At 36.3% G+C, this 23,482-nt stretch overlaps 1 protein-coding gene across 2 annotated transcripts in view; it reads left to right on the top strand.

Moving 5' to 3' along the window:
* The first annotated feature begins 3,782 nt into the window (after nucleotides 1–3,782).
* Nucleotides 3,783–23,482, top strand: part of LOC113230427 (insulin receptor-like) — a 112,839-nt gene continuing 93,139 nt past the window's right edge. The window contains exons 1-2 of one of the 2 annotated variants that reach the window (XM_026464358.1): nucleotides 3,783–4,021; nucleotides 14,364–14,518. In XM_026464358.1, coding sequence (XP_026320143.1) covers nucleotides 14,416–14,518 — 103 coding nt within the window. In that variant the 5' untranslated portion in view covers nucleotides 3,783–4,021; nucleotides 14,364–14,415. The remainder of the gene's footprint in view (nucleotides 4,022–14,363; nucleotides 14,519–23,482) is intronic. The other variant, XM_026464359.1, reaches the window with a different exon arrangement.

Here is a 23,482-nt window from a genome sequence, read left to right as displayed (position 1 = left end):
AAGTTTTAAAATATTGAAAATGTTTAATGATATTTCGGCTATGCATTGTTAGCGTAAGTTCCGATAAGTCAAACACGTTAACTAATTTTAACTGTTTTTAAAAGAGAATTTTGTGCTTTATCTTTTGCCATTTAAAACGGTTATTTGACCATTTGTCACTTAGCCGGGTTTTACTTAGTGGATTCTTAATAATTAACATAAGTACCTACCTACCTACGATAGATATGGCTAAAGTTAGTACGTACATTAATATGTCAATTTTCGTCTTAAATTGTAACTATAGTACTTGCTTTAAAAGCATCGAAGTCACGAATGAGTATACACGTGCCCGATAGGCGCTGACGAGACACGACGACGTGCAAATAGAATGTGCAATGGTGCTGTAAAACGACACTAACAATATAACTAGTTCCATGAGAAAATATGACTATTCGATATGATAACGGCGAGGAACTTGGACTACAGATGACTGAGGTGTATAGAAACAACTTAAGTGACCATAAATAGGTATTTGTAGAACAGCTATAAACAAAAATGAAAATACACATAGCGTGCATAATACCTCCCTCTGAAATTCCGGAATGATCAAAAATACACACACTATTTATAGAACAAATTATAATACAATCCTTCCGGGATTTAAGAGAAAGATAAGTCGGTTGAAGCGTCGTGACCATCGGACTGTCACTAGGTGTGTACTATGGAAATAGGAAACCCCTCACCACCTGCTTTCTTCAACCACCAGGATAACCTGGCCACACAGAACATAAGTTCTGCGGTGGCCCGTGTTTAAGTCCTTGAATCGACTCCGCACTCAGGTAGCTCGCTACAGAGACAAGATGGTGTAAATGGGGGTTCAGGGATGCTAGTTAGCTGCTAACTCGATGTGGCTGCGGTGTCTCAATATGGTCTATGCAACACTTGCTGTTATGCCCCTTGTGCCTTAATATCTGTACGAGAGAAGATCTCTACGCGGCCACGGATAGCGCAGTCAAGGTGGCTATTCAAAGTCAATATAGACCGAAAATAAACGAAACATCGACACAATAAGAAGAGGAAGGTATTATCAACCCACTGTGTATTAGTTATTTGAAGTTTATGTAAACATACTTTGCCTATACCGCTCTCCGGTTCTAATGTATAATAGCGAAATGTTTTACAAATAACAAACAGTAACTTAGGAGCTGAAAAATACAATTATTTTCACTACATTGACTTATGTTTTACATGGTATAAGAATAAGATAATTGTACACTTCGATCAATATGATCAATATGATCGTTTGTACGTTATTAATCATAGATCCTACTGACCTCTCGTGTACTTAGTGAATGCATCAAACGACAACAAACAATAGGTAAGCGTACATGAGTACATGATGTTGAATTTCTTTCTTCGATTTTATAATAATAATAATAACGCGCACACACTCATAGCCCCGCACTAGGGAAACCCTGTGTCGCGGGTGCCATGGACACACACATGGACAACGACAAATTACACCCAAACTCACGAGAGAAATAAATGTAGGCCATACAAATATTTCTCCCGGGCCGGGAATCGAACCCAGGACCTCTGCGTGGCAGTCCGGCATGGTAACCGTTCGGGCACGGAGGCAGTTTATATATATATATATAGATTTTAATTCTTTACATAAAAGACTTACTATATAGAATTCACTTGCAGTTATGGTCAGATGCCTCGAAGAAGATGTAGAGACTGCCTTTTAATATGATGGAGCTCTCGAAGTTATGTAACGTTTGGAAAGCAGCGTTTTAGAACTCTACTTTGTACGTGAGTACCATTAAACTTAATGTCTTTTAACGTAGACAAGTCCGTGCAGAACTGTGTTGAGTACACCATTTATTTAAAGTGTTAGTTAGCATCCTTCCGATTTCAATAAATGATGTGTAATGAGATTATCTAGAATATCATTAATTGTTTCTCGTCCATAAAAAATAACGTTTCAGTAAACACAATATAAATTCGTCAAGTTACGTAAGTAAGTTAAGTTAGTAGACAATATTAGATTTCTACAATACGATGCCCATGGTATCACCAAACATGTCGGCCATGTGACGTCGTTGATGTCTGTTGTATTGTATAGTATATTAATTGAGGCTAACAGTGTGAAAGAGGTTAACTCTCATTTATTTTCTACAGTATTACTTAAAATGATATTAAATTTAATATTTTTTTTATATTTGCTTTTTATATTTGTTATGCTATTTTCATGTACAGTCAAGAGCACGTCAAGCTTGACACTTTGTACTTTGGACCGTTCTTATCGTAAGCGGCATAGAGTTGGATTTAAATCTTAAGTGTCAAGCTTGATGTGCTCTTGATACTGTACATATAAAATATATTTAATTTTTTTATACACATGAAAATAGCATTCAAATGGAATATATGTATTTTAATATCATTTAAAGTAATATTGTAGGAAAGAAAATAATGTGAGTTACACCACATTTATACAGAGCGCTGATAGCCTCAATTATAGTAGAAGGGCTTTCAGGCTACTTTTTTGTATTTACTCAATTTTGGTGACAATTTCTTTTTATTTAATTATTTATAGATATCATCATGACATATTATTTAGTATTCGAGTGTAATAAACGTGAAATATTCTGTAATATTTCATAATGATATATTCCAGTAATTAAATGTTAAAAATTATCACTTTTTATTTTTTATTATACAAAAAGCTTACCTGAAAATTACTGAGAAATGTTATTATGACATTGAATGTTCAACATCGTTGGCATAACTTGACAAATTTAAAATGTGTTTTTAAACTAGGAAATTTGTATTCTTGAAGTTCTTATGAAAGGTATAACCAAAGACGAGAACCACGTGACGCAGGTAGCTCACGAATTCACCCCGACCCAATGCCATACCCTGCTGTCTTTCATGCATTTGTCCTATGACAAGGGTACACTTTTTGTTACTTCGGCAGACAGGCAGCATGACATCGTAGAGTGAAATTTATGGTCCTTTGCATCGACATCTACGTCTTACAAAATACAAACTAATTAACATTGAATTATGGATAGATTTTAATAGTGCTCATAAGACAATAGAGAAAGGTTCTCGAATGTAGAGAGAGATCAACATTATGTTACTTCGCAATGTCTCCTTACATGCTATCTACCTACTAGTAGCCAATACATAATTTCGCTCGGAAAAAAAATAGTGTAGTATTAGTATCCTGATAGTACACAAGTACTACACTATTTTTTGTCTGAGCAATTGGTGCTGGTGAGAAGTGAGGGGCAGGCATCCCAGCGCAGAGTGCCACGCATTTTATCGGAGCCCCTTGTCGCTACGATGTCAAGTGGAAAAGTTAATGATTACATTTTTTTATATATTAGTACATAAATCAATTCCAATAATCAAAAAATAGAATAAGATCATTGGTTCCATGTCTTTTTGGGTGTATTGGAGTCGGGTAATAATATAAATATAAATAATAATATCTTGCTACTGTGATAAAACATAATTATTATTACGGTATTTTTAAAATCACCGTTTATTATGTCTGGCTGTTACTACTGGTGCTCAAAACGACTATTTTTATCTTATAAAATAAGAATTTTTTTTAGTATATTTAGTTGAGATCGTGGGGAGTTGGGATTAACCCCCGCGCCCTACCGGACCGATCAAAAAAAATAAGCACGCGAGAACGGGCGAGCCGCATTCCACGACTGGGTCGACGGCACAGCCCCGCGCGCCCCTCTTCCGCGCGGTGCGCGGGGCATTTGCTGCCTGTTAGTGCTAGTGCCAGTCGCTTCGTGTGTTCGCGCGCAGTTGTTGTTACGCGTCACATTGTCGTGTTCGCTCTCTATCGTGTGCTGTGTTTACAATAGTGTTATTGTTATTGTACCAAAATATACCAGCCAGTGATCAGTGTCGGTGACGAAGTGTGGATAATTACATTGAGTAGTGTACGATAGGATTATTTGTGTGCCATTATTGTGGTCGGGAAGGAGCAGACAGCCACGGCAGGCGCCGAGCTCAGGTAGCGTTTCAGTTTTCAATCTGATTACGACTGCGCTAATCTGTCTAGCGGAAAGCAGAATCGAGGATGGCGGGCAGAGGGCAGGTGTGTCCGCCACAACAGAGCCACGTGACGGTTATCAATCGGCCGCGGCCGCTCACCACGTGGTGCGGTGGTAAACAACCGACTCGATGCCCCCCTACTCGCGGGACGCGGCGGCGCATCACTCGAGCGTTCTCTGTGCAACCAGATAGGGGGATCTGAAAAATTTCAAATGGCGGAAATTTTTCAAAATATTTTTCAGAAAATGCTAAAATATCAGAACTAAAATTGGAATAATATTCATTTATTATGTATATTTTTCTGGATAGATAATTTTCCATGACCCAACACTAGTGCCCACTCAACTTAATGAATCTACTGGATTACGCCACGCTCATGTCGTTTATTATTGTATTTACCATACTCTTTCTTCAGCTGTTTGTAGCGCATTTTTTATCTCACATCCTTCAATAACAATTTTATTGATAGTGTCATTAATAATAATAGAAAATTATTTTAATATTAGGTACCTGGGTATTTTTTTTATTCTCTTCAATTTATTATTTTATTATAACAGGGAAATGATGTCTACTGTAAACGCGCAGTTTTTTTGATATTTTATTAACCAACCAACCTTCATTCAATGGAAACTTTACGAACTCTATGACATTCTACGTCAAACTTTGTTATGAAGCCTTTCGTATCGTACCTACCTAGTTAAGTTTTATTTTGTGAATGAAATTGTAACAGTTTATAGAGGGAATGTACATTAATATGTACATAACGTAAAATAGGGACGGCATTTCAGTCAAATCAAAAACTTCCTTAGATGATTATTATTATAGTATTGTGATTGTAACCAATTGGATTTGAACTACGTTCCCAATGTATGTTTATATAATTTTTACTTATTACTGCAGCGTTAGAACCTATTTACAATATCGTAGGTATTTTAACAAATACAACATACAATAGCGCATAAATTATTAGGTATTCAAAATTACGCCTATGGACGTCACCGCCAAAATCGGAAATAAGGTTAAATATTTCTATTTTCTTAGTGTAATTTAAAACATATATTATCATTGAACGTCTCAAATTCTTTTTTGAAAGTAGGTACTTCGTACCTTACGTCATCTAGTAACGCAAAAATATGTAGTTTAAGTCGTGCCAATGTGTATAACTTTTTCATATTCATTGCATCACATGGGTAGCATCTTTCATAAAAGTTCGTAAAATAATATAAAGTACGGCCATGTAACCCTGCAGGGCACTGCAATTTATGTTTAACTTAAAATAAATTTCATTCTTATTAAACTAAGAACTCTTTTAACTATTAATATATTTATATACTAAATCAAAATATCAAATTAGTGTTAAATCAACATGTGGCTAGATATAGATAAATAATTTCGACTTGTTAAAAAAAAATTAAAGTAACGTTTTCGCGCCTTTCTCTGATGATGCTGTTGCACCATTCTTCTGCCGTCTGCTAAAAATATCGCAGTTAAGTGGCAAAATAGTTTTTTGAGATATCATAAAAACCATAAACCCGTTTTCAGAATATTGAAATTGTTTAATGATATTTCAGGTATGCATCGTTAGTGTGAGTTCCGATTAGTTGAACACGTTAACTAATTTTAAATGTTTTTAAAAGATAATTTTGTGCTCTATTTTTTGCTACATAAAACGGTTATTTGACCATTTGTCACTAGCCGCGTTTTAGTTAGTGGACGGCAGTCTTCCCAATATCTAATGACATGTTTCTTGTAGGTAGGTACCTATGTATGAATGTTAAATTATCGGTAGATAGGCATCTAGGTAGTCATTCCAAATTAAACATTTGTTTTTGCAATTTTGTTGACAAAAAATTCTTATCAATATCGAGTTCTTAGGTTTTCACGATTGTTATACATAGGAAATGAAACTATGTTTCCGGATTTAAATAGCGTATATTTGTTTTTTCAAACTAACCGACGTTTCGAGCCCTTAACAGGTTGTCTCACAACGATTCATTTTAGGTCCCTAAAATGAATTGTAATAAGAGTCATGGTAAGATCCCAGCTGTTGTTTTGTTGGTCGTCGCCGTCGGTTTGTTTGAAAAAACAAATATACGTGTTTTAAATCCGGAAAAATAGTTTTATTTCGTAAATTCTTATCAAATTAAGCCAGGTTCCTATACTTATGTATTATTTTGTTTTTGGCAGTTGTGCCTGTTCTTGTTAAATTTTAGTTTGCATGGTGTACAAAAGAGGTTAAAACTACGACTTCAATCTATAGACAAGAAAATTCACAGCATAGTTGCTGTGAATGTTCTTGTCTATAGATTGAAATCTTTAGTTTGGAACATGTAGTCATGTTAGTGTTTTGTTTTAGTGTTGATTTTTTATCAAAGAGTATCAGTACCGAGGACATACGTGACAGTCTATACCTATTGGAAATAAGCTAGGCAGCAGATAATATTGAGTGTTTACCAATGATATTTAGCCATAGTTAGGGAATTAACCTAAAGCCTCTGGCAAAATCGCTATTAGTTGCACAATACTTTTCATTTTGCTGTGACCCAAGGGCCTTCCGCATACTATTTATAATTATTATGTATATTATTAAAAAGAAAAACAAATTAAGTAAAAACAAATATAGTCGACTTGTTGGAAATATTGATGCTATGTTATATTAATTTACCTTGCGGAAAGGCTACGATCTTTCGAACGTGGAGCCTAGTCTTTTTTTATACTTTTTAAATTTATATATGGTAATCTTAGTTTATAATCATATTATACTTACTCCGTTATTGTGTAGTCAGGACACTGTTGCTTATTATCTATGATTTATGTTTTGTCTTGTTTTAACACGCGTCATTACATGCTTGCAAAACGAGATGAATTGTATGAAGACGCGGGTGGGTGGCATCCAGGCTATCATGCGAAAGCGCTGTGCTTATACGCTGCTTCGAGTGCGCGCCAGTCCAAACACCATACAGAACACGGTCACACGCCACTGGGACAACCCAGTGATGAAATATTGGCTGAGCCTACATGCATAATAAATATAAAGTATTACTAACACTAGGTTATTAAGAATTATAATTATACATTATAAGACCAGTAACTTTGGATTATTTCTGACCTGAAATATAAATTATACATTGTTTAAATATTTATTGAACAAGAGTATTAATAATAATAATAATAAGACATTTTATTCATAAGCACATTTACAATAAAATGGTTAACAGTAAAGAGTTTCGGAAATGTGGACTCTAGTGCCAATGAAATGGATGGAACCTCAGCACTACTACTGCTTTTCAGGTTCCACCTTCATACATGGACATCCGCTGCTGACAATTGTCAATCATCACAGTAATTAGAATTACATTTTAAATTTATTTATAATTTATAATTAATTTATAATTTCGATGAGCACACGAGTATATATATATATATATATATATATATATATATATATATATATATATGTAACAATACTACTACACTCAGTACACTAATCCCTTATTGTCATGCTTTGCAGTGCCGTTAAAACGATGTATTATCTCATAGCACGCTCTAAAGATAAATTGAATTTACGAAGTTAAACTCTAGATTGTTCATAATGCATTTATAAACAATAACCACGCAACAAAGTCAATAAGTGCCTGTGCCTCACTCAATACGCTTGCTTATCTGAAGATTCGTTCTAGTCTTAGTACTTACTAGATAGATTTGAATTGCTGCAAATATTCGTAAACATGTGATGCTATAAACAATAGTTCTAGCCATTTCTAATGGCTAGTTTTTTTGTTGCTTTTACCAATTCAGTTGTTTTGAACGATAAATCTTATCAGAATTGGTAATAACATGGTTCTGATTAGATAAGATTATGGGCGAAACAACGTTAGTACCTAAACGTTATTACCCAGACAACCAAGTATTTTTGTAAAGAATACCAAAATGCGATCTAGCGCTTGGACATTAAAAACATTCCTTGAATCGTTATCGATAAAACGACGAGCAACATACATATACACCTTAGAGGCTTATCAAAACAATATTCCGAAAACAACGTTTTACAGTCAACCTTGAATTAACTCCGCGATACAAGTACCTATTTACTACGTACACCTATTTACTGCGTTTACGTTTACGTTAGTGTTTCAAACTGTATTTATTCAATAATTAGTTTCATTCGAATAAGCGGTTAAGAGTTTTGTTTCGAAACTCACAAGAAACGCTTATCTCCGTAGAGAATATTTTATGTTAATTTTATCTCGTGTTGCGTTAGAAGTTCATGGCCTTAGAAGTACTCGAATAGTATTTGAATAGGAATTTGGTAAAAAGGTTCACTGTAGTGGGGGGAACGGACACACGAAATTTATATGTAAATAGTTAAATGTACGTTACAGGTGAATATTGAATATACCTAATTATTTGTTTTTACATTGTTAATAGGTATCTGCTATGTACGATGTAGATTTGTCAAGTTGTAATTAAGCTAAAACGTAGTCTACATACATGCTGGAAGGCATGCAGAATGTGACTTGAGTTTTCGTAGTGCGCTTCCTCCTTGCGTTTCGAGTTCACTAGGCGCGGGAGTAGGGGTGCAATGTTTTGGATGGCGAGTGCGCGCCTCGCGCCCCTTGCGCCGTCGCACTGGCCCTGGGGCTGATCGATCGTGCTGCGCTGCGCTGCTCTATTATTTATTACCAAAATATGGCGGCGTGGTGCGGCACGCGGTCGACGACCTCGATCGGCACTCACGCTGCGTAAACAACTCTCAGAATGCAGCGCGGGAAACGGGTCCCCTCTCTACCTGCCGGGCGCGCGTACCCGCAGGACCCTTGTACGCCTCGCTCGCTCTCTACAAAGGATGCCTCATGCGCTCGCTTTCGCGGTAATTTTAGCTTCCACGCACGGGACGACTGACGCCACTCCATGCGGACTCCACGTGTAAACTTTTCAATGAGTGCACACGAGTTGTTGTTTTTGTAATAAAATAGTAGGTAGTATAATAATAACAACAATGATGCAATTGCTATAAAAATTTTATACAGTAATAAAAAAGTGACCCCATATTTTATTTGATTACGTAAATTTTTTGATGAGAATGATTATTGTTTCTTAAACAAATAATATGTATTATTTGTTCAGTTCAGTTGTAAGTTATTTGTTGTTGTTCATTTTAAACTTGTTATAGAGGGAGCACGCTTTTAATGAAATGTAAATATATAAATCATATATTAACAATATCTCTTTTATCAGCGCGACCAATTTGGTGACGAATTTGGAGTTTTTAATTTAGTTGTATAGGAAACATGACCATAAGGACTTTTCTCAAAAAGTACCTATTTGTGTGCACAGTTTGTGTCAGTTACCGATAAACTATGTCCTGATTTGATAATTGGACATTTGTCGGATACAGTTTTCGATACAAACATTCAATATTGCGTGAATGAATCTTTTCATTCACGCAATATTGAGTTGAGTCGACGAGTGACACTGAAGCGCAACTTCAATGAAATCGATAGTGAGTGAAATAGATAATTGCTGAGACGACCCTCATTTAAAATTCATATAATTATTCCTACACATCTTCGTCTTAGACGATTCCTAATTAATATAAAACTGTCATAACACTTGTTGCAGTATGAATAAAGATGCAAGTGTGAGATAGTACGTAGCAAGCATTTAGGTATATTATACCGTCAGGTTGGCGCCACTGTCACAGTAACGTAGTGTCCGCACAGCATACTGTATTTAATAAGTCGTCGCAATATAGTCAACGCTGAATCGATTTCCTTGTTCGGAAGCTAAATTGTCCGTGTTTGTTTGCAGAAATCAAGCTTTCAGTGCCGTGCAAAGCTTATTTTTATCCCAATCTTTCTGTTTTAGGTGTACTTGGGCCTTCATAAAATTCTGTATCCATATTTATGAACCTTTACATTGTTAAAATGGAAAAATTCGCCAACTATATCTAATATTAAAAGACAAAACGAAATAATAAAGAAAATTGAGATTTCTTCAAGCAAAAAAACCTTGTTATGATACACTCGCAAATCTTAACGAATTTCTATTAAGTTTTGGCCTTACCTGCATAAAAATATTTACTGAAAATTGCCGAAGATTCCACCAGCTAGCGTAGTGGTTTCCCTTCCGTAGGCCGTAATTTTTTTGTTAATTTAACTCAATTGCCATAGAACGCGGTAATAGCCATTGCAATGGCAACATTGAGCCGCACCGACTAAGGATGATCGTACACCTTTTTTTTAAAAGCCCTCGAGACGCGACAAAGAACAGAAACAGGGCTTAGTAACGTCCATTGAAGAAATTTAGTTTCAGGAAATTTAAGGATGGTGTTTTACACCACGATACTTTTAGTATCGGTATAATATCTCGCGCACCTCCCAATGCACATTGCAGTCTACCGATATAAGTATGTACACTATGTACCCTAGACGCGAGACTATGGCTTATCTAGATATCGTCGGTGACGACGAGAGTTTCATTTTTACCATAACTACAGTTTTCTGATTTTGTCTCATGGGCCGGTGGACGTTCACCTTAAAGCAGGTCATTCACATCGCGACCGGCATGTATCGTCTCATGGACTTCAATTGTATGCTGCATGTTTCTATAGTAAATGGGTTATTTTAGCTAATATGCATGATTCTCTCTAGTAACAAATATACATTGACAGTATTTGCGATAGTCGCAAAGTGTGTGTCCTTATTTATAGTCACAAAGTGTGTGCCCAGTGTTGCATTTGTACAATACTGAGTTTAAAAGTGATGCGTTACCTTTTCAAAGAATTGATATTCAGCATTTTGACTATACATCTTAAAATGCTTTACTACAACATGTTGCAAAGTGGCTTCTTGCGTACGTATACTAGCTATCTTCATTATCTTTAATACTAAACTAGCAGTAGTGCTCCTTGTGTTACCTATTTCTACCGCCAAGCAGTAATGTGAGCATTACTGCATACCAGTTTCGAATGGTAAGGGTGTAGGTGAAATTACAGGCATATGGGACTAGTCAACTTATGTTTCAGGGTGACGCGTAGTGGCAGTGCGCGTCAGATATTTGCGAATTAAAGCTCTGAGTGGCACTGCAACTGCTTTACGACAAGTTGGCCACCTTTACAGTAGATAAAATCCAATTCACATGCATAGAGTGACTGACCATTTAATGTAAATCTATAATTGTCTACATAACTAAAATTAGAGTCTGCATTATGAATGCCAAAATCGTATTAATCACACACATGTACACAGGGCGCACTAAAAGTTTCCGGAACTGGTCACTTACATAAACAATATTTAAAAAGTAATTACAACATTTGAAAATGGAACTCTTTGGCTGTAGAATACAGTTAGTTTGTTTCGTCCGACTGTCACTTGTTTTTACATTGTGGCGTCATTTTAGAAATTGGTTGTCTACTTCACCATAGATTTAACTCGTGAAAATTTTCGTAGTATGATTTTCTACGACTTTAAGTGTCGTATTCTAGAATTCTACTCAATGCTCAAGTCAGGACTTGAGTATGATTCAAAGCACTAGAAATCATACTCAAGTCCTGGCCATTAGGGTCGTATTTCCAGTGCTTGAAATCATACTCAAGTCTGCTCAAATCCTGACTTGAGCATTGAGTAGAGTTCTGGAATACGACCCTAAATGTTATTTAACAGCCCAGCGGAGCTTCGCTCGGCTTCAAACTATTTTTGGCGATGAAGCACGATGCAAGACGACTATTTATAGCTGGTTTGCAGAATTCAAAGTATATATATACTATATGAATCACAGTGATGAATTTTGTCTTTGATTTCGAAAATGATGGTCGCCCGTCCACTGCTGTGAACAACAAAAACATCGATGCTGTGCGCCGTATGATCAAAACAGACAAGCATGTGGTATACCATGAGATTCGGGCATCTTTAGGCATAGGCGTGAGTCAAATGCACTCTATACTCAATACTACACAAACATTTGGGTGTGAAAAAGCTGTGCTCTCGGTGGATCCCACACATTTTGACTGAGGCTCAAAAACGGATCACGTCACTTGGTGCAATGCCATGATTACCAGATTCAACGAAGGGGCGTCAAATTTGGTGTGGGACATAGTAACAGGTGACGAAACATAGATTTACAGTTACGATCCCAAAACAAAGCAGCAATCGAGCGTATGGGTCTTTCGCGATGAGCCGAAACCTACCAAAGTGGCGCGCGTGCAAAGTGCCTCTAAGTGAATGATTGCTTCTTTTTTTTAATAAAACTGGACACGTGGCTACTGTTGCTTTGGACAATCGTTGTACCGTGATTGGTAGTTTATTAGTAGACCATTTGTTTGCCGGAAATTATTGACAAACTCCGTAAAAATAACCGTAAACGCCTCATCTTGCACCACGATAATGTCAGTTCTCACACGGCCAGACAGACAAATGAATTTTTGAAGGTAAACAACGTTGACTTTATGAGCCATCCTGGGTACAGTCCCGTCCTGGCACCTTGTGACTTTTATTTATTTCCAAAAATGAAGCACCAGTTACGCGGTCAACGATTTTCATCACTTGAAGAGGCTGTCGAAGAGTATGAAAAATATGTTTCAGAGATTGCTACGGATGAGTAGCATAAATGTTTTCAAAATTGGTTCATTCGTATGGAAAAGTGCATTGATGCTAACGGAGAATATTTTGAGAAACAATAAATTCATTTCTGACCATTTATAATATTTTTTTGTTATTAATTCCGGAAACTTATAGTGCGCCTCACGTAGTACGTACTACTTTATACGGGTAAATTCCGCAAAATCACATTAATGAAAATGTAATAAAGTAAATAATTCAATGTACATTTATTACGTATTATTACGTAGGCAATCCTTTATTTTGCATTACCGTGTAATTGATCGCTAATTGGATAACATGCCTTTACCTCAAGAAACAAGTCTAATTAGGTCTTTACTTTAGTAACTATAATTTTTATGAGACTGGTTTCTGATCTGTGTTGTATTTATAACATAATATAGTGGTTTTGTAAGTGTTCATTAAACTTAAATTTTTTTCGATAAGCCACTAAAATAGCTATGAGATGTAAAGATTGTGTACTGGTCTACCGCGATAGAGTGCGTCATTGATTAGTGCCATTTTGTTATAATCAGTGGTCGGAGTAGGGTGTTCCAAATGAGTAGATAAATGTCTACATATATAGATACAGGGACGGACATAGAGTTGTTAAAACCTCCGAATATTAATTACTATTTTCGAATTAGATGAAACTCGTAGATAACTATATATATAATAATAATAAATGATATCCGCATTAGTTAAAATAAGCTTTTGCTACAAAACTCGTAAAAATATTTACTTTGGTGAAAGACTAATTATATACTGCATTTTTTACATGGCACCTCTAGAATTACTTTAAACTTTACTTTTCTAAGTGAGTAGTTTTATCTAACAATACAGTAAAACGAGAAAAGTAATTAATGAATATTTTAGTGGCTTTCACCACTGTATGTTACTCCTTGTATCTATAACATGTAGACTTATTTGAAGCATCACACATAGACACTTATTGAAATATAAATTTATATTGTAATCGAAAATTCAGATGTTTTAGAAGCTTCGGATTAGATTTTGCTGTTTTCCTTATTTAATTTCCTTTTGCACTTTGTAAAATATGTGATAAAATATGGGCGCCGTGCATATTCGCAAAATAATCTTGGAAATATAATGATTTTTTCCATTACAGTTACGACGTTACCTTGAAATAACAGGGATTATACATGATTGTCAATGAACTGTTTACGTTACATTGACTCGCTACAGGTTTGCGAGTGGTGTAGATAAGATAACAATCGGTATTATCGCGAGTACTATTGGCGTCATTAACATGCAAATCTCGACCGTCACTCCGAGTGCGAAACCGCGAAACCGAGATAAGGTTTAGGTTCTGATACGCCACTAACGTGTTTCTTAAATAATATTTATCTGTTACGGTCGCTCCGTGGGAATCATGAGGGCTCCCACGCTAATTACCACGGCCTTACTCATTGTGATCTGCGAGCAGTCACGTCGCTTCCATCATCAATGAAATATATATTCATCAATGGCCCGTTATTGTTGTTGTAACATAACATTTTCAATCTGCGGAGACTGTACGTGTTAGGTTTATTGTGATTTATGTAACAAATCCTTGATTTGTTAACTGTGGTTCATCCTGCGGGCACGTTATCCTTTGTGGTGATAACGACTGGTCTTCTGAAATAGAATTTTTGTTTGCTTACTATTATTATATATTTGTGAAATATGTCGTATTGTTTGCAGCTCGGAAGATGGTGTGTGTGTACAGCGGGTGCGGGCGCAGCGGCGCGGCGTGATGCGCGCGCATGCGTGTCACGGGTTCGCGCGGGCGGCGGCGGCGTGTGCGCTGCTGCTCGCCTGCGCGCACGCTGCAAGCGTCCTCGAAGTCGCACCGGGAAGTAAGTACTTACACTTATTTCGAACAACCACCACTAGACCACTTTCTCAAATGCAGGAGTTGTAGCCAAAAAACACACGCTTGGATGACAAATTATAGTTGATTAATCTGATACATAGGGATTCCTGTCCGGTTTAGTGATGGCCAATTGTAATGCCAACTACAAATCGATTAACTAATTGAATGAATCGATTGGTCGAGTTCTTACGTTTTCGCGATTGTTACACATAGGAAATGAAACTATTTTTCCGGATTTAAATCGCGTATATTTGTTTTTTCAAACAAACCGACGTTTCGACCGATCAACCGACGACGAGTCAACCGTGACCATGGGACTTGTAAAGGGCCCGAAAAGTCGGTTTGTTTGAAAAAACAAATATACGCGATTTAAATCCGGAAAAATAGTTTCATTTCCTATGAATCGATTTGTTCAATTGAGTCATACTACCGGTTTTCCCTACATAACCTATATAAACATATTTAAAATTTCCTAAATCTTAATTTTAAATCCTCCTTCAAAACCTTACACTTAGATACTCTCGATACTCGTTTGATTGCAATTGAAATATTCGATTTACTGATCGATTACAAAAACTTTAATTGAATGAACCGAATGTTTTTTTCGTACAGCACTATGCAACCATAGACAAGTCATAGACGTATAGATAAAAAATAACCTCACTTTTGGACTACCATTTTTCAAATACAATTTTACTGTGCTATTCAAATAAATATTGTTGGAAATAGTGATGAGATATCAAGTCGAAATCTTCAAAATATACGTGAAAGTGTTACTTATTCGATTTATTCAGTGATTTCTTTAGAATTTTAACTGTAACTAAATTTTTATTTACTTTTTGTTGAAATTGGATTGGAACAGACTTTAGTCCATAATATCTTCTCATTATTGTCCTAAATTAAGTATGAACTCTTGAATTTTGTAAGGTAAACATTTTATAACCTTCCTGCGGAATTATCGAAATAATTTTATAAAAGGCAATCAAATCCTGCTCACCTCTAAACAATCCTCTGACAGTTTGCCTTTCATGACATCTTTCATTATGTAACCACTGGTGGTATCTACACGAATTTGCTGTTCAATGGTCTACTCTTTTTTACCAAGTACATTTTTACGACATTTAGAGTAGTTCTTTTGGAACAACACTCTATCAGAAGAGCTGTAGCACTTCATACCTCGTTAATTGTGCGGGTTAGCGGCCTTAAAAGCTTACATGTGTAACGCAAACATTGGTCAATTGATATTATTTTCGTCCCCACCGATTAACAGACCGCGTGTCACGTGTTAATAGTTCATTTCTATTGTGGAATTGGAGCCTATGGCTCGTCAGTCAGCAGCTCATCCATTACTGTCACATCTTTGGTCTGTCTCCTCTGCTCCTCTCGTTTCCCCACCGTGTTGCTCATTACTTTGATCGATGTTATAAAGCCAATTATGTAAAACTAGTACGTATTCATCGACTTTTTTGTGTTTCTTTTAGTTATCACTGTACATATGCAGTCAATGGAAATGCAAGTATTATGCTCACACACATATAAGGTTTATTTATCTTACTTTTGCAATGTTTATTTAGGTTTTACTTCTAGCCAGTATGAAGTTTACGTTGTTTTATTATTGTCATTTTCCTCCTTTCTCTTTGAAGAAATTCGAGTAAAAACGACCATTGCGCACTTATCGTACCTATTGGAGCTATGATTTAGTAGAAAGTAAGTAAACAAATATACCTAATTGCTATTTGTAGTTTGAGGCTAGAACAAGCAATACGGAATGCAAACTAATAAACATATTTCAATGACACTGGGAAGCATTGGCGATTGTTCATCTACCTCAGTAGTTCTTAGATGAGTTAAGGGCTGTCCAATACGAGGCCCACGACGACGACTAGACCGCGCGTAAACAACGCTCACGCCCGTTACCGGAGGGGCAGAGCGTGTCGCGGGCGCGCCGCAAGCAAAAAACGCGGCCATTGATCTTACCGGCCGTGAGGCCACCGTGTGGGCCGTAATTTTATTTTTATTTATATATACATATATATATATTTTTTCTATATTTGTACGTGTGCTATTGAACTTCGGTATCGCGCCGCCGTTTAATCCGTCAGATAACGAGTAAGTCGATGTGGTGTTTGTTTGTAATTCACCGCTTTGTGAGCGAGTGAGGCCACGTTTAGGAGGCGCCCCCGCCTTATCTCGCGTTAACTCGAAATTCACTCGTCCGTGTAATATGCGCGAGCGACTATGTCGAACTTCGCAGTTTGACGTACCCTGCATCTCATGATGACGACGTGCTTTTATTACCCAACTACGGCGAAAGCGAGATTTTCACAGCTTATGTATGTGAGATCGCCTGTTCCTTACAGAACCTAAATTACTTAACCGTTGGGGTCGTATCGGTTGTTCGCTCGTCATAGGCTAGTTTGTTTTTCAACATGATGTTAGCTGTACAATTACGCAGTAGCTTATGGATAAAAAAAATTAAGTTTAATGGATTTCAACGTGAAAGCTACCAAATTTAAAAGCAACTGTAATAATTAATTAAATTTAATTCACCAGGCAAATTATGATATAAAAAAGAAGTAGAACATAAAAAATATTTTTCAAGTAAATACTTTTGCCCTCTACTACACATACGATTTTTAACAATTTAGTAAAGAATTGTGGTTATGAGTTGAATACGATCCTCGTGATCAACAAACAAAACGTACAATAACAAAGAATTATTTCTAAAGCATTTGTAGAATATCAGTTGACTTACTGATATCCTACAAATATCAAATTCAAGGCTTCATTATTATTTTACACTTTTTAGTATACGTCAGCGTTTTTTATCGTCTTCGAGTGTAAATTTTTATTATTATATAGTTTATTTCCCTTAATAATTTGTACTTACCTCAGTTTCCTTATTCGTTTAATAGCACATTCTGCAGCGTAACTATGTAACCCTCAATCCGATCCCGATTACGATTGTTTATGGTTAGTACAAGTTTATGTTACGTGAGAAATCATACGAGTATAATCGCTTGTGGAAACATTTGAAGATTATTTTTGTTACAGCAAATGACTAAAGAAAAAAAGTGCTGTGCTGTCAAAACAAATACTGAACGAACTGTACACTACACGTGTCGTAAATCGTAACAAACAACATAATAAACTTCGCTCCGATGTACTTCATTAAAGAAAATAAATTGGCTTTACAGTAGTTATTATAAAAAGTACTAGACATGCAATGTTATTTTTAAGATTTTCAACTTGCTTGTGTACTTCACGATTATTTTTCTCAAAATCTTCTAATCCTTAACGACTTGAAAATTTGGCATATTATATGTAACTGCACAATTTGTTATTCAGTGAGACGTGTGGGATGATACAGTACAGTAAAAATATTATTGCGCACCCTCTACGTGGCGTATACGAAAAGTAATTTATGGGAATGTGGTGAAATTGATTTAAAGAAAATAATTAACGTAGTACCAGCTATATATAGATCATCATTTCGTACGTTATTTATTTTTTATGTTATTTTTATATTTTATTTTCTCTGTTTTTCAATATTTTACGTTCCAAATTACTTTGTTATTGACGATACGATTTGTTCATTTAAAGCTGCCTGTAGTTAATGTAATATATATTTTTTAAATATAGTGCGTATATTATATTTGAAATATTAACGATTCCTTGGGACTGTAAAATACATTTAATTTTATATATATCGGATCATCTTTCATTTTATATACACCGGATGATTAGAGCAGTTGGAGTGTCACTCAGAGCTTTAATCGCATAGATCTGAGGAACACAGCCACTGCGCCTATCACCTTGAGACATAAGTTGACAAGTTCCACGTACTTGTAATTTCATCAGCACTTATACCCTTCAAATCCGGAATGCAGTATTACTCACATGCTTGGCGCGGAAATGGGTGTGATGACAGTATTTTCTTGGACGAACACTTTCATATGGAGCTCTACTGCTAGTATGCATATGCTCTTACCTTTGTGTTTTTTTACACACACAGCACACAACAGCTTCTTTATTCATATACAGGCTGAACAGTCCCTTTTCCGGCTAGCTATCAATATGTAGAGTAACAACTTTTCTTATGTTTTAGCCCTTCACATCTTGAGCTTGCTCGTGTCAGTCTTGTTCTACCAACGAGTACCTATTCGTATCGTCGGGGATAGTGCAAATCCGCGTATGTTGTATTGGTAAAAGGCACGTATCTGCACTAAACCAAATTTACAGGAGAAATTTAACGTTGTTATTTTGTTAGTTTAATGGCGCCGACTTTCATTTTTACACAATACTTATCAATTTATGTTGTCTACGGACTGATAACAAAAGATCCCCGTATATCATGCTAATTTTAAATTTTTAAAATTTTAAATTAGCGAAATGGAAACTCATAACCCAATGCTAGTCAAGAGTAATTGCACTATCCCCGACGATATGTAAAAAAGGTAGATATGTGGCGATTAAATGAGAATATTCGCTTCTATAAACTGAGTAACATTGTACGTCTTACACCGTTTGTTTGTCGGTATCTCTGTTTAATGATATTAATCAATAAAGTTGTTACAAGTGTTCGTCAATTCAATGTTTATTCCGAAAGAATAGAGTTCACCCCTCTATCGTATCTTTCTATTTTACATCTTTGGCACAAATAAATATTTTAACCTGTCAATTGTCTAATAGTTAAAATTAGCAAAATCATTGGAGGTACATCATTTAATGATAATCGAAACGACGCGGCGTCGTTCCCTTTATCAAAGGAGACAAATAGCTATCTCAAGTTTATAATGTTATACAACTAAATTGTAAATATTACGATTAAAATTCAGAGTTAACTCATTAATCATGTATAATAGGCTAGATCGTTTATCAAATTAGTAAACGGTCATGTTACACGCTCATTCTTTATTTGCTTAGATTTAAAAAATGAGATTAAAAATGTGTAGGTAGGTTTAAGTGTTGAAAAATTTAAATTAAAAACAGTGTAAGTAAATATACCATCGGTATATTATATCCTATAGTTTTCCTTGTATGAAAATAATATAATATTGGAACCTGGCCCCTCACACAGATCCGGGTAAATAATAATCTCTTTGTACATAATGTTTTTCTTTGCATTATTTCGGCGAGACGTGTTCTATATTTAGCTTAAGGTTGTCATTGAATTTTAAGAGATAGCGACTCCCGACTGTTGCTTTGTACACTGATAAATTGTGTACACCTACATAATTAGAAGCTATCGAAACGTTGCCTCGGTTTTAATTAACTAATGGTAGAGACATGGAGGTTACCTGAATATAGATTGCAGACAGGTTCATGTTTATATACCGTGTATGTAGCGAAAATGATAAATTGTAGTAGGTATCGGCTTTACAGTTAAGCCATCTGGCTTTCTCACCCTTAAATCTATCCTTTTATGTGGTGTTTACTTGCTCCGGCCACCAGCTGTCGCGGGCAATGACCTAAAAGACCCTCTTGTACAACCCTTCGTGTATTTTACACACAATAGATCCTGTAATATAAAAATAGCAAAACATAATCATACGTTAATTTTTGAATTACGAATTGATGGTATAATTCCGTGTCTTTGGATTCATGATTTCCAAAACTTTCATAAACAAAAATTTGAAAACCAAAAATTGTGTCCGCTTTCTAATATACTAGAAAAAGCTTTTTGGCATAATTTCTGCACTTTTATCACAGTGACTGCCTCTGTGGCCGAACGGTTACCATGCCCGACTGCCACGCAGAGGTCCCAGGTTCGATTCCCGAGCCGGGAGAAATATTTGTATGGCCTACGTTTATTTCTCTCGTGAGTTTGGGTGTAGTACGTGGTGGTCTATGTGTGTGTCTATGGCACCCGCGACACAGGGTTTCCCTACTGCGGGGCTATGTTGAGTGTGTGCGTTATTATTATTTAGTGGAGTCGGAAATGAAGCTAAAAATCTAAGAGGTTGGGTAGTATTACGTAATCGAGGTTTCTAGCGGAAAACGTAGTAACACTAACTTAACTAGACTAGACGGTTAACTGGAAGAAAAGCAGGCAAAACGCGCCCCAGCGGGCGGCCGGCGCGACTCGTCGACGCCGACGTTTTGCAAATAATCAGCCTTTGACAGAGCATTGTACTCGCTGTGCCCACAAAGAATCTCATAATGTGTGCTCATTCTGAAAATTTTAATAATCGAAGAGTCATTCGGATTTGATTTCCGCAGCTTATAATAACGGGAAATAAATTATGGCTTTGAAGACTGTATAACACTTGTTCCAAGTCACACGATTTAGACATTGTTCAGAATTCGAACCGTTATAATGAATTTAGCCTGATATATTCTGAAAGGAACTTTTAATCTCAATTTTGCATATATTTTATCATTTCTCAAAGTTTCATTCTTTAAATTAATTACGAATATAATAACAAAACAAAAATACATGCCGACAGATGAGTTGAACAACTTACCACTTTTCACACAATGTTAGGGGGAAATGAACGCTGTTATTGAGGACTGTAACATAGAAAATTACATTAAAACTTACATGTAACTTAAATATAATTAGAACTAAATTAATAGTTTGTACTATTGTAATGTAACGAGTCTAATAACATGATTGTATGGGGCCTCAGGAGTGAGGAGGAAGTAGAAAGGTATCAGGAATTATATAATAATAGTCTTACACAAATATCTTTTCCATGTGAAATGCATCAATGCTGTGAAAAAATGTGCCATGATGTAAGTCATAGAAAGATTGATAAGTTATACAGTGATATCATTAACTCAGTAACGAGCAGCAATCTGTGGAAAGTCGTTCACAAATTCGAAAGTCAGGTGTGAAGGGTAATTCCATCTTGGGTTGGAATAAACATGTGGTCGAAGCTTACAGGCAAGACAGATCAGATTATCAATTATATGTACTTTATGGAAAACCCAAATCTGGAACTGTGTTTGAAGAAATGAGTCTGACTCGTAATATTTTCAAATCAAACTGAAAAAAATCAAGAACAAATTCGTTTTGACATAGTTGCTGCTCAGCATGCTTCTAAGCAATTTAGTAAGTTTTGGAAAAGTACAAAAAACATGAACGGTAAAGTAAAATGTCTGTGGGTGTTGCTGGACAAAGCGATCATAAAGCTGTAGCGAATATTTTTAAGGACTATTTTAGGATTCAATTGACACAGACTAATGCATATGGTAAGACTGATCATGGGAAAGTGCACATTCATATCAACAGTAAGCAGGTTATAGAAGCCATTAGGAACATGAAAAGAGTGAAATCTCCAGGTCATGGTGGGCTCAGTATTGAGCACATACAGCATGCGGGGGCCCATGTTGGATTGCTCTTGTCGATGTTGTTTATTTGTGCATTAGGCATGAATATCTGCCCACTGATCTTACAAAAACCATGGTGATACCACTTTGTAAAAATACCACAGGCGACCTATCTGACAAAACAAATTACCTATATCATTAGCTACAGTAGCAGCAAAAGTATCAGATAAAATTTTAGATGAGTATTTAAATAGTCAGATTAAATTAATTGATGCCCAATTTGGTTTTCGGGAGAGTTTATCAACTGAAAGTGCTATTTTAGCCTTAAAACATACGGTCGACTATTATGTTAAGAGAAAAACACCTGTGCATGCCTGCTTCTTGGATTTGTCTAAGGCATTTGACCACTCGTGTCTCTTTTATTTATATGTAGATCAGCTGATTGACAGGCTCAGCAGCATGCATGCAGGTTGCATGATTGATAGTGTTAGTGTAAACAATATCAGTTATGCTGATGATATGCTGCTGCTGAGCCCGTCAGTGGCTGGTTTAAGAAAAATCTTGGAGGTTTGTGAGGCCTATGCCTTGCAACATGGTCTAAAATATAAAGAAAAAAAGAGCGAGTTCATGGTTTTTATAAGAAAAAATAAGGGTCCTTCTCAAGTGCTTCCAATTAGGTTAAATGGTACGCCATTAAAGCGTGTTAACAATTTCAAGTACCTGGGTCATATAGTGACTGAGGACATGAAAGATGATATGTACATATAGAGGAAACGCACGGCATTGTCGGTTAGAGATGATATGTTGGCTCACAGGTTTGCTCGATGCAGTATTGAAGTTAAACTAACTTTACTCCGTGCATTCTATCAAAGTTTTTACACCAGCGCGGCCAGTGGGCTAATTTTAAGGTGAATAGCTACAATGCTCTGCGAGTTTTGTTTTTCTAATATCAAGTGACGGGACGAACAAGTCGTGCACCTGATCGTATGCTGTAGCTTACGTGTACGCCTGTCCATAACAATTGCAGTGCCACTCACGAGCTTTAAATCGCAAAGATCTACGGGGCACTGCCACTGCACCCGTCACCCTGAGACATAAGTTGACAAGTGCCATGCGCCTGTAATTTCACCAGCACCCTTACCCTTCAAATCTGGAACACCGTAATGCTGACATTACTACTTGGCGGCAGAAATAGGTAAGGTGATTGTACTTCCCTGGACGAACTCTTTCACGAGGAGCTCTACTGCTACTAAATTGGGTCCAGTACAATCACGTTTTCAGAGCCCTGTTTGGGTTACCGCGGTGCTGTAGTGCTTCAGGCATGCTCGCAGATGCGAACGTAGACAACTTGTATGCCATACTACGCAAAAAGTCCGCGTCAGTGTTTTATCGTAACGCGGGAGCGCCAACGGGATCCTGAAGATGATAGCAGAACGTTTCGATTTGGTCATTCTTGGTCGATATATCGATCTACATGTTAGAAAATGTGTAGTTCGATAAATCGGTCACTACCAACTGACTAATCCTTTACACGCATTCTTTGATCCGAGATATACTCACTCCTTGTTTGCTTACAATTAAATTTTCAATTATAAAATAGGTATTAATAAATTATAACTGTATTGAAAATTTATTATTATTATTATTATTTCTGACATTTATTTTAGACTCT

The sequence above is a fragment of the Hyposmocoma kahamanoa genome, unplaced genomic scaffold (genome assembly GCF_003589595.1).
Source record: "Hyposmocoma kahamanoa isolate Upper Pololo Valley unplaced genomic scaffold, ASM358959v1 63, whole genome shotgun sequence".
NCBI lineage: Eukaryota > Metazoa > Arthropoda > Insecta > Lepidoptera > Cosmopterigidae > Hyposmocoma > Hyposmocoma kahamanoa.
Note: the sequence above shows the minus strand (reverse complement) of the source record. Positions and strands in the feature narration are given on the sequence as shown.